The 13,282-nt window shown below is 36.8% G+C and overlaps 1 protein-coding gene across 1 annotated transcript in view; it reads right to left on the bottom strand.

Annotated features, from left to right (window-relative positions):
- The window catches only part of DNAJC1 (DnaJ heat shock protein family (Hsp40) member C1), a 92,991-nt gene that overhangs the window by 28,180 nt on the left and 51,529 nt on the right, over positions 1–13,282 (bottom strand). The window contains exons 7-8 of the mRNA XM_015282022.4: positions 12,687–12,777; positions 3,653–3,819 (exon numbers count right to left, since the gene is read on the bottom strand). Coding sequence (XP_015137508.2) covers positions 3,653–3,819; positions 12,687–12,777 — 258 coding nt within the window. The remainder of the gene's footprint in view (positions 1–3,652; positions 3,820–12,686; positions 12,778–13,282) is intronic.

The raw sequence follows: 13,282 nt of genomic DNA, 5'->3' as shown, positions 1-13,282 counted from the left end.
TATTCATCCCTCACTGAGGAAGAACTAGGAATCCTATCTTCAGAGATGAATAAAGAGTAGATTCCAGCGGGAGAAGATGAGGAATGTGTAAACCAAAAGGAATTATAATCCTGGACCCACTCAGGACCACGATAAACCTCCCACTGATTTCTCAGGGGCCAAGATTTTCCTGCAGCATCAACACATTATTCACGTAGACAATGAACTCTCATGAGAACGTGCATCACAAATCATGTAAAATCTGATCAGAATGAAGATTACAAGAGAAATCCCACTTGGAGAGAAATTACTTAGAAATGATTCATCAATAGAATGAGTCCAGAAATGATAAATACATACATTTTTGCATGAACATGTGCAGAAAGGACAGAACAAGTTCAAGTGTAACATATCCAGATGCTCTTTTTAATTCCATCTCTACTTAACAGGTTGCTCCAGAGGAAAATGCAGGGTTAAACAGCTATGAAGTAATGCAATACTTAAGGATATATGGAGGCCAACAAAGTAACACAACCAAGAAGGAAGCCCTGGTGAAACTTTTCATTTTCCTTAACTCTTAACAAGCACTTACTCTACTCCATTTTGGGTGACAGATAAATAAAAATCAGAAGCTCAGGCTAAGTAAATTTAGCTACTTATCTGCTCTTAGTAACTTGAAAGAAGATCTAATCTGGAAGTATTAACATTCAACAACCAAAGAAAATAGCTTTAGGAATAAAACTCTTGAAAGTACAGAAAGAATTTGCCACTGGTATGAGAATGAGTTTTTAGCAATTCCTCTCAGTTTTGAGTCATGCAGTTTGCATGAATAGTGTAAACAGAGTTACATGAATTTGCAACTTAACACTAGGTAAGTACATGATTTCTCATATAGAAGAAGTCTCAAGAGTCTCACTGCACCATTCCCATGCTCTCCAATACAATCGAGTCTGCTTGTACTATTTTCAACAGAAGTAGTTCAGGAATAGGTCAGGCAATCAAAAAAAGGTTTCAAACATGGTGAAGGTAACATGTTCTAGTTACGCTTCTCCCCCTACATGTGCTTCCAAATTTGAATGTAAATTTTCTTGTTTTTTGTTTCTTTATATACATATACATATATATATATATGTTTGTGAAGGGCTGTAAGTAACAGGAAGCGATTACCATTCTGTCCCTGGAATGGATTGGATAAAACAACGCATCCAGTTACTCCCAGCAGCTTAGCTTTTCTGGGCTAAAACCCAACCTACTCAACCTCTCCTATTTAATGTATACTATTTTCAAAATTTACTTCTATTGCTGATCTATTCTTTCTGTTCATTCATTCTATGACATTAGCTTAGAAGCTCATGGACAATGTAAAGCCAGACATAACCACCTAGACCTGCGATAGGAACATCAGGGACAACAACTCCAATATTATTTATGGATGGGTGACATAGTAGCATACTATTTTATCAAGCCAGTTTGATCTTTTCACATGGGTAACTGCTCCCTGGCCTGGTGTACTTTATGTAGTGCACATCCTTAAGTTAACATAAGGAAAAAAAGCCCCACAAACCCAGCAAGCTTTCATACGAGCGAAGCACGATGATCCCAAGAAAAAGTCTGATGGCAAAACATTTTATGGAAGAGAAACTTATTCCAAAGACAAGCAAAACTTAGACACCAATGTTAAGCACACTTTATTATATATCAATGAAAGAAGTGATAGAAGGAGGTAGGAGAGGGATGCTTTCGATGTTCACATCTGTGATGTGTAGCAGAAGAAAACATATCTTTCCAAAACAGAAAATTCACTGAATGACAGTCAGAAACAAATCACTTGTGCTACAGTCATTTTCCCAGCGAGCTTATTACCAATAAAAAGACACAAACATCCTTGTATTGATATACAAACAGCTCCTACAAGCCACTACAGCCAGTAAACATATATTCTCCAATTCTCTGTACATTTCATGGATCTGCTGCTCAGTACTACTATATCAAACGTTGCATTGCAGTTTAGCTGTTAGCTGTCAAGCACACCTCATCACAGCTTGTTCAGGTCAAATACCTTACCTAGACTTTCAAACTGCCCAACAGTCCCTAAAATGTTAACCCCATTTGCAACAGAATGCAATTCTAAAAGTAAGCTCATGAGTCAATTTTATCAGCTTTAACAATGAACCTCAACAAATGAGCGTAGAAAAACAAGTTACTTACCTTCTAATAAGAGTTCTTCAAGATGTTTTCATTTCTGTGACTCTTATGTCTGAAAGGATGAATGTACAACTTTTGTTCCCTTAGCAGCGTCTCTGAAGACACAATTTCTACTCACTCTGTGTTGAACGTGCAAAATTATAGACGGAATAGGCTCAGTCTTATTCAATGAAAATCCAAAGAAAGACTTCCATGGAAATCCAAGGAAAGACTCCAGCCACAAGGACTGCTTGCATTAAGGTACACAAAGCAATGACTGTAAACATCAGCTCTTAACTCCCAGTCAGTTTATCTCAGAATTAAGGACAGGAGTTCCTGCTTAAAGAAAGTGGGTTTGACTATGCTCCAGTGTGTAAGGATTCAGAGTAACAATTCCTTACACAGAAGTCAAAAGCTAAGCTTCTTGAGGAAAAATTTTGTTACAGAAATACAAAAGAAAACATAACGTAAACGTGTATATATATATAAGTAAGGTAGAAAAAGAGAATTAATAGGCACAAAAACACACAGCAAGAAACTTGGCAACTGAGAAGTCATGAAACCTAGGAACACAATACTAATAGATGATTAAATTTGATATGCAAAATGTAAATTATTTTAGTAAATAAATTTATGTCTGGCTAAAAACGGAGACCGTGTTTTTTTCACAGGCTTGAAAAAAATCAAGGAGTAAGAAAATCTTCAGCGCACAGTAAACAGACAACAGCAGGAACTTCTTTCACTGTTTTGACACTGAAGTCAACAAGTTGCCCCTAAGGTCACCCTGAATATAATCCTTCTCACCTCAGTCTGTCAGGCAAAGCAGATTTTCAAGTAAGGAGACTAATTTACAACATCTTTTTTCCTGTCATCTGTATAAGTCAGTACTAAGATGAAAACTATACATTCTCGAGCCAGTATGTTTTAATAAAATTTACCAGAAGTTAATTACAGTAACTGCCAGTAAGAACCCTGACCTCTAGCAGCAAGAATCTTAACAATAGGCGCACATCATATTGAAAGTCAGATCAAATATACAAAATATATAAGGAGTTTCATAGTCAAAAAGTGATGCACATGGATATTAAGAACATAATAAGCTCCCCCCCCCCCCCCCCCCCCCCCTTTTTTTTAAACAGAGAAGAATCTATTCTGGAAAGTAAAATGTTATTAACCGCAATTAAGAAAGAGAACCAAGCCTCAGGTAACCTGACAGCACTACGTTCTACTAATTTCTAGTGAACAAGAATAGTATTTGTATTAGCAGCCATAGAGAGCTTTCATATGATTTAATGAACTACATCTTATTATAACATTTCCAATATCACTACACAAATTACACTGAACAGAATCTCTACCCAACAATTAAAATTTCTCTAGACTTCACATACATACAAATACGGTTGTACCTGTAACATCCCATTTTCTTAAGAGGCGAGCAAATGAAAACATTTGAAATACATAACTACATTAAAGATTTTGAACTTGCCTTCTTTTTGTGTGTTCTGTTCCTGCTTCCCAACCAGTCATCCATCTGTTCCTCGATCTCTTCAATAGAAGCTCCATGGTCATAGGATGGTATGTATGCACTTGATTCCAGAACAGTGTATACGGGAAATTCAGATTTTGGTTTCTTGACTTTAGGCTTCTTCTCCTCTATACAGAAACAGGAAAGAAAAAAAAAAGTAATGCTTCAAGTACCGCAGAGAAGTATAATTCCAAAGCAGGCTTAGCTCCAACTCCGAATGCTATATTCAGTTTTCATTTTGGAAGGATATTCAGTTTCTTTGTAAAACAGTTAACTTAGAAAGCTGCATAATCATTTTATTTTACTTTTATTTGTTTAATTGCTTTAAATAGCAATGCATATACTTATCACCTCTTCTATCTGCAGCTATGACTTAAAGAGTGCCAAATGTAAAACTCCTCAAAAACACAGCTAGCTCCTGTCACTACTACACCATCCGACAATTAAGATTAGTACAAGCAAAAGCGCAGGGAGCAGTTACAAGATTTCCAAAGTCTTGCTAGCTTTAAAACAAAAACAGCAAAGGCAGAAAAGTAAGTTTTAGACAGCTCTGTACTACTTCATGGTTAGCTGTGTTGTGTAAAAGCTTCTTAGCCAATAGTTTCACCATTCTCAGATTCCACTAACTACAAATAGGTCTGTTATCACACCTTTAGGAATATTTAAATGTTGGACCTCATTTCCCAAACTGACAACTCTTTTTTTGCTTCTCACTATCCTTCAAATAGCATTTGAAGTATTTGAGATCAGCAAACCAAGGGACACCAAGGAAGGAGGGACGACAACAACAACCCAAAATCCAATAACTGAAAACAGATGTACTATACTACATGATCTCAAAAGAATGCCTCAAGATTGACTGAAAACTGCCAGAACTCTAGGAAATAAAAGAAGAGGATCAGAAAGAAAAAGAAGCTAGAGCACCCAGAAGCTTCAGGTATATCTAAGCGTTTGCTCTTTTTTTCCCTTTTCTTGTTCCCATCTCCAGTTTTAGCAGCCCTGTGCTGCTTCCACCTTCCACTCCCTACTGCATGCCTGTGTGCTCCTCTTCTTTTTGTGCTTTGGCAACCATCCAACCACTTAATAAACAAATTCTATTCACTAATCTAGTAGGAATTTACCCCTTCACACTCTAAACAAAAAGAAAATAGCCAGGTCAGTTAAAGATGGTGGGCAAGAAAGAGGAGAACCACACTTCTCAGCAGCAGTGATCTACAAGATCAGCATATATCTACCTGCCTCTGTAACCATACCCCAATCTTTTCCCAAGCAGATAAAAAAAAAAAGTCTGCTTTTCATGAACATCCTTTTTAAAAAAAATTCCTAAAGAGGACAACTGCTCCCTACAGACAGCGACAGAGAATTCCTTTTCTTAACACTTAACACTCGTTTGTATACGAGGACAGCACTGGGGATACGTTTCATGGACTTGACAAACACACTCCTGGGAATTGAAAACAATGACTGGAGCATGAATAGTCTTGACAATACTGGTGCAAAATTTTTTGCCTATTTCAAAAGGTAATTTTTTACAACCAAGTCATACAAATCAATTGTTATCTCATTTTTCTCCAAAGCCACTACATGTAGCAGCTTCTCAAGTCAGTGCTCAGATTTACAAGGACAAGTAACAACGACTTCACAAACTACTTTCTGCAAATACATCAACACAAATATTCTACAAGTTACCTTAAATGACAATTTCCATCACTGTGGTCATGTGGAATTACATAACAGTGAACACACTGATATCATTGGTTTTTCATGTATTTTGCACCTCCTAAGTTACTGTTTGCTAATTTTCCCTCTCAGAAGATGCAAATAGATAAAGCCTGAATACATCTAACTTCGACATCAGAATTTAGAGCCCAGTCTCTAAATAGGTTACTTAGGCTCCTTCTTTACTTGCAGAAGGAATTCTGTAACAGTATTCCCAGAGGGCACTGCATCCCACTTTAAAATTCAGTATTAAAGCCAGCATCTGGGCCTTCTTCAGGCAGATCAATGAGAGAAGAAGACACGAAGCAGATAAGACATCCTTCTGTTTTTAACTACCAAAGGAAAGAGAAAGCTTGCCTAGAGAAGATGGCTGTATATTCTCAAACAAGCACTCAACTAGAATTAAAAAACCTGTCTCCGCTTTCTCCCATGCAGACACTAAACGATGAAAGAGTTCAGCATATCCTTTACGTTGTGCAATGGCTGTCATACGTACTGAATTTAAAAACAAATAGAAGTGAAGCCACAGCACCTTTGACACAGGACTCCCCAAAACTCACTGAACAGTTCCAACTCAGAGTTTTCAAAAGCCAGGCGAATAGTTACGATTTGAAGATAGTCAGGGGGAGTACTTACAATTTAAAAACAATGGCAGATCAAGACTTTTGCTGGAACGTTAACGGCCTTCAAGCATTGCCGGTAAAAACTTGGTTTATGCACACTTATAAAGAATGCTGTTCAGAAGTAATGATGCACAGTACTAAGCTTCAACTTAAAGCAACCGAGCACTGTGCTTCTTTCAGGTGGAGAAAGGAAAATAGATCACTGAAATTTAATTCTGCTGAACATCAGAAGTCACAGCAGACACCTAGGAGGAAAATCTATCTGTTTCTGTGCTATCTTTTCGTTATCAGCACTTCAGCTGGAAGACCAAAAGACACTCCTGAGCTGACTTGCTGCTTTTCTCTGAAAAGAAGGATCGGGTTTTCTATGTATTAAATGATGCCTAGAGAGCTGAATCCTGTATCAGCTAAGGCCTGACGGGCAATTGGGCCTGATGCAGTTGCCACAACTAGCATCTTAAGATGCAACACAAAGTTTTGAAACACAGGTATTCCCTTAATACAGTCATTTCCTAGTGGTGCTGGGTTCAGACCATGCAGCTATCAGGCCCGATTTGACCCCTATGCCCCATGTGGGCAACAACATCCACTGGACCTGAATTATGACTAGAGTTACTGGTGCCCACACAACTAAATGCAGTGGAGATCTGTAGTCTTAGTGAAACCAGAGCCAGATTTCAAGCTCAACAGGGTACATAAATATCTTACTCTCAATGTTATATTCTGTGAATATTATATATTTTAATTGTAGAGATACAATGTACTAACTTTTCTAGTTTATTAGGTAGAATAAAAAAAGGGAGCAGCAAAAAGTAAGTGGATAACCAATATCATAAGCACCATGGATACTGTCTAATTGCTATATTCCATGAACTGACTTTTATATACTACTAGTCCTTCTGCAGTAGGAAAAATTAATTTGTCATTTGCTGAATTCATACCCCAAGGATATTAAGTTTCCATACTTTCCCCCAATACAACTATAAAGTTATTCACTAGAAGATTAAATGTTACTGTGCATTTATATCTTATGGTTAACAAAAAGAATTGTAATTTGTCTGCTACATTTAAACAGTGTACAAGACACCCCTCAATGGGATCCTTAATGCGTAACAATTAGCTAACTGCTTTACCTGTACAGTACTCACTGCTTCTAAAGGCCTTCAACACTATTCCAGAACTGGCTAAATGTTCTGTCGGTTTGTGGCATAATGATTCAGGTATTGAAGTCTGATGAATGACTTGCAGAAAATTTGGACTTGTTAGTCCTTCTGCTCTGTTAACAAATTAATTTTACCATACCAATGGCAGAATTAATAGTATCTGGCTAATGGTTATTTGCTTTAGGATCTATCAGCTGTCATTTTCAGACAATAAGGAATCACCTAGCATTGTGGACTGAGAGCGCCATGTGATAACAGCACTTTTCTAATAAAAAGTATCAGGAATCTGTATTTTTAAAGTTGACAGAAAACTATATCCTAGTTTTACCTGTCAGATGATGTAACTAAAGAATTCTAAGAGCATTTAAAAATTTCAAAGAAAAAAGACTACCACATATACGAAAGAAGAAAGGAGAGAAAAACAGTGCTGAACTTCTGCAGTGAAAGTATGAGAGATGAAGCTGGAGTTCCCTCTCTCAGCAAGGCCTATAAGCCTTCCATTTCAGCACCGAGAAAAACTTGCAGAAAAAAGGTACTGATGTCTTGAAAATCATAGAAAGCAAGGATAATGACTGTTGTCCCATGTGTTGATAAGCAAGAACAAACACAGGCAGACAGCAAGCATTGTTGTGGCATGTCACTAAGATACCGCATCGCGATCTTTTCTTCTTTCAACACTGTTCACTTACCTACACAGCTATGACAGACAAACAAGCACTTACAACATTAAAAGTTGCCTAAACATGACTCAAAAAATTAACTTGCCATGTACAGCAACACAGTCAGATATAATACAACAGATCCAAAACTGTTGGCCTAAAGTTTAGGCTGTCTACTGGAAAAACTGAGCAAACAAATTCAATATTGAACTTATGGGGCAAATACTTCTGTTTAAAAAACCAGACGTTTTTGTTTTCATAATAAAATCAATGGGATTACGTGAATGCACCAGAGTCATATAAACACATGTGCAGCACTGAGACTGAGAAGTTAGCCTATTTTTGAGCAAACAGACTAAAAGCTTCCTTAGTGATGAATATATCCTCAACTTCACAAAAACGCCCCACAAAGGTTTGATGCCTTTCACCTCTCCTCTGAACACTCACTGTTCCCCACGTTTCTTGTTCTCTTCAAATACCTCATCCGATAATAAGGGCTAGGATTAAGCATCTAATATTTAAGAACTATCTAACCTGCCTTGGAACAAACAAAAAAATGAAACACTTGTGCCTCTTTCAAGCAAACCTCAAAAAACTGTCTGTTAAGATGAATATTTATATTTTTTTTGTAAAATCTGAAGCAAGTTTTGCAGGGAGAGGCATCACACAGACTAGCTGATACAACTGGAAAAAGCACTTGAGCTGCAAGTTCAGAATCCCTTTGGCAGGCCTGCAAAACAGTCAGTAAAACAGATGATACTTAGTTTGCCATAAATAGGCTTCAGAGGTAACAATTAAGTGATCAGAACATTCACACCCACGCTAACAAAAAAAGCATGCATTATATGAAATAATTTTCTCCGAATCCGCTTTCAGCAACTCATGCTGAGCAGGCATGCGAACACTGCATTTTGGCAGGGATTAGTACTAAATACAATTACCCAACATGTTTATCAATTATTTGGAAATAAATGAGAAGTCGCCTTCAGTATATTGCTGGATTACATAAACTTGGGCAAAACTGTTCACAGTTAAGTGGAAACTACAGTAAGATTTAGGAACGTGGACTGGCTGACAGTCTGGGATTATTCAAATCAAATGCATTTTGGATCACCAATAAAATAAATTACAGAGCTTAGGACCTTAGGCCATATCTGCACTTAAATGCAATGTGTGCAGGGAACCTTTGATGTAAGAGCTTAAAGTTACGGTAGCACAAGTGATGAGAAATGAGCTATCAGAGCTGGGGAGCTAATGTAATCTGTGATTCTGTAAACAGAATACTGGTGACACTAGAAACATGATTTTACAATCAGAAGATGGCAAATATTAGAACACTATGTACAAAGCCAGTGTCCAGTATCTGCAGCTACATTGGAAAACAATTTAGTACAGAAAAGCCATGGAAATTAAGGGCTAAAGAAATGCTTTTATATAAAGAAAATCTGGAGATAAAGACAAGTTCTTATTTTAAGCACTGACAAATGCTAATAATAAAAACTTGAAAGCTAGAGAAATCCACACTGAAATTAAGATACAACTATATAACACTAACATTAATTATTTAAACAAATCCCCTCGTGAGGAGCTGTAGGCCACAACGAGGCCTCCTCTGGGCTGAACAAACCAAAGGACCTCAGATCCTCTCAATTTAACATCACATGCAAGCTGCCTTAGTATGCATTCCAAAGTCCTGCATCCAAAATACTAATGAAAACCTTAAAGAGAACTAGTCCCAAAATGGAGCCCTGCAGAACCCCACTAGTGACTGGCTGCCAGCCTGATGTAACCCTGTTTACTAGAACCCTCTGAGTCCAGCACAGTCAATTGCTCACCCACTGCATTATGCTTTTGTCTATCTGTATGTTTGCTGGATATCTTGTCCAGAAGGATACTGTGAAAATCAGTGTAGAAAGCTGTTCTGAAATCCAAAAAGATTACATCAACTGGACTCCTTTGGTCAACTAGGTGGGTAATGCTGTGATATTCATAACCTTCCTATTGGGGGGCAGGGAAAAAAATGTTAGAAAATAAAGGGCACTACCAGGGTTGAGCATAAAGAAATAAAAATGGATGTATTTTCAACCAAAATGGATGCAACTGAAAGCACTTCATACTCCAAAAGCAGCCAGTACAACTGCTAGAATTGGTCTTGATAAGTACTGAAACTTTGTGGTTTAAGTTTAAAAACTGGCAGAGTCATCTGTCCTGACAATGTATGTTTACATCTTTAGTTTAACAATTAGCTGGTTCAGTTAATATATATATCTATACATTCTGTTTCATATCCCATGACTACAAAAAACAAGTTTATCATTGTCAGATGCAGAGATTATATGCAAGTATGACAGTGCTGGAAAGGGGAAAAGTAACAGTTCTATTAATTAAAGCACTTTCATTTTTAGAGAAATTTTGTGTTCTGGTATCCAAATGTAAAAAGGACAAAAAAAACCAAACCAAAACAAAACAAAACTAAGGCAAACCATTTCTATTTTGAACAAAGATATCTGTAATTGTACACAAAAAAATATACTTCCTAGAAATGAAGTCTGCATTATTAGTTGCTGTATTTCGCAAGGCAAATTGTAAAGGTGCTATATGCAGGAGTAATGAGTATTTTGAATGGACTGAGAAGTGATAACATAAATAGCACAGAAGTACTGACAAAATAAGTCAGAATTATGCACAATTGTTATTTACCAACAGAATACTTTTTCACCCTCCTTCCCGACTATAGCACTTTAACGACATCTCAGTATTATCCTCTTTCTCCTACTTGGCAAATTGTGTTTTCCTCCTCTGATACCCTTCTTTGGTTTTAGTTCAAGGTGCCTACAGATGACTGAATATTTTCAGCAGGAAAGCAGACAGACATGGGGGTAAACTAGCAATTAGGTCATGAAAAAACAAGTACTGTAAAGCAGCCATTGCTAATCTGCATGAGATGCATTTACTCAATTAGATAGATGGAACTGTTATTAGAAACTCACACTCCATGGACTGCCTCTAAAATTAAGAATGGGGACAAGTGATCACCAAATGTACATTTGATGATTTACAACCTTGTTATGCTATTACAAAGAGGACAATGAAGAACAATATAATGAAATAAACAATGTTAGCAGATGCTTTGCACGCAGGCTTCTGGGAAAAGATATTTATTTTTTTTGCCCCTACAGTAACATAGATGCATCTCTTGTTTTTCTCTTGTAAATATCATTTCTTTTAGAAAAAGCAACTGATGGCTCATTCTGTTACCCAGCAATAGCACTGCTATAGTTGACCAAATTAATTCTATGCCCTATTTCAAACTCCACTAATTACAGGTGGTGACTACTAATCTCTCCTCTTGCTCCAGACGTGTGACATCAGTCTCCTTACAGAGGGGCCAGATGCCAGGTAACACCCTGGTGTGACAGAGGACAGGCTAGTGCTTCTGAACAATTCATGTGAGACCTGAAGGGGGCAAGGGCACCAAACCTGCTCCTCTGTGTGAGTATGGCAGAGGCCCACAGAAGAGGAGGTAAAAGCTCTCACATGACACCTGCCAGATCTGCACAGAGAAGAAACACTGAGAAGTTCACAAATGGCAATTCAGTGAAACACAGGAACACACAAAGTACAATTTTAATCACCTCACACTTTCATTTGCACTTGTTTTCAAAATTCATCCTTTTAGAACAATGTATACAAAGTAGTTCACGAATTTAAATGAAGAATGTGTCCCATTTATGCGGAACAATGCAGTACATTGCTAGCTGGCAATTTAACAAATTTTTAACATAACTGAAGTCAAGACCCATTTCAAGGGCCTGTTTTTTGATCGATATCTCAAATATAGCTACTGACCTCCCCAGCAAGCACTAAATGCACTATCCTGCTAGATATGGCCAGGGTCCGCAGTGTTCAAGGAGATGCTAAATATTACCTGCTTTCTTAAAATAAGATTTATCTACAGTTAAGTTACGAATTATTGCTGAAGCTAGATCTTGTTACTGGTTTTATAAAATCAAGCTATTTTGTAAATATTAATAACACAGCTGTATTTTAAGTGCCCAAAGGCTTATGCATACTCAAAGCTAGTAAATTATTATAGAAGACTCAATGCATTTGTCAGAATAGAAGAACTTAAAAGCATGCACTTAAGTACAGAAAATAAAGCAACCACATAAAAATACAAACAAAAATCTTTTAAAACTGTCCTCAGAAGAGGGCAGGTTTAAGCACTGTCTAGAGGAAATAACTGAAAGAAGAAAAGGAAGTCACATGTAATTATTCTGAACACTTTACTATGGGAAATGCTAGTTGCCTTCTCTGGTCTTCTATAAAAGTACAAAGACTTAAGACATTTCCCTCTCCTAAGACTGAACCCATGCTTCTGGAAATTCAAATTATCTTCACTTTCTATTTGTATTATGAAAATCAACTCAATTTACATAAAAGTAATACAAAATATATTATTTTAAATGGTTATTTACAGAAAAAAAATAATGCAGGAATGCTGAAAATGCAGAGGTCACTTCTAAAAATTTATACTTCAATATTTATACTTTTGAGATTTCCCTCTCCTGTAAAGCAACATTTCTAGCAAAGCATGCTTTTCTGGATACTACCTAGCTATAAACTGAGTTTATGCTTCTACAGAAGCAAGCCAGCAGCATACTGTGAAATTACAGTCACAAAATTAAAATACCATTTAAATTTAACAGCAGTACAGCAATATATAAAACACATATTGTAGGAGATTATAAAAACATTTGTTCACATACATCTCGCTGAGTAGGTAGATTATATTACATCTTTGTTTATTAAGACAGTGGTAAAAACTCACTCTGAAGTGTTTCAAGTTCAGCCTTAGCCAGGGCATCTTCTTTCTCCTTCATTTTTGTTTCTTTATATTCTACATATAATTGTCTGGCATCCTTTAAGAAAATGTTGCAATGACATTAGCATCCTTATACAAACAAGTTATTGCAATGGCTCTGTTTTAATTTCTCATTTAACCTCCCCCAGAAAATATTAAGATACATTTACTTCCTTGAAATACAGGATTTTTCAGTACATAAACTATTTGCTTAGAATGTACAACTTTTTGTATAATAAAGGTTTTAGTGTAATAGCATTGATATTATAGGCTACGATGCTTACTGACAACCTAACAAGGAAAATGGTTAGGAAAACATTTCTCATCACTATCTACAGCTTTCCAAGAGTGCGTGCACTCACTTCACTCTCATCAGCAATCTGGAAGTTGAAGAAAGAAAACAGAGTTTTTAATGAGAGCAGTGTGTGCAGGACAAACCAAGGCAATTGCCAGGCAGCAATCTTCTTACCACGAACTCATTAAGGTAACATTAACTTACTCCTTTTTTTTTCTTTAATAAACATCTTTTAAACAGCCACTGAAGTGCTAAAAAATGAAAACCA

This window comes from Gallus gallus, chromosome 2 (assembly GCF_016699485.2).
Source record: "Gallus gallus isolate bGalGal1 chromosome 2, bGalGal1.mat.broiler.GRCg7b, whole genome shotgun sequence".
NCBI classification, from domain to species: domain Eukaryota; kingdom Metazoa; phylum Chordata; class Aves; order Galliformes; family Phasianidae; genus Gallus; species Gallus gallus.
This window is presented reverse-complemented; position numbering and strand designations above follow the sequence as displayed.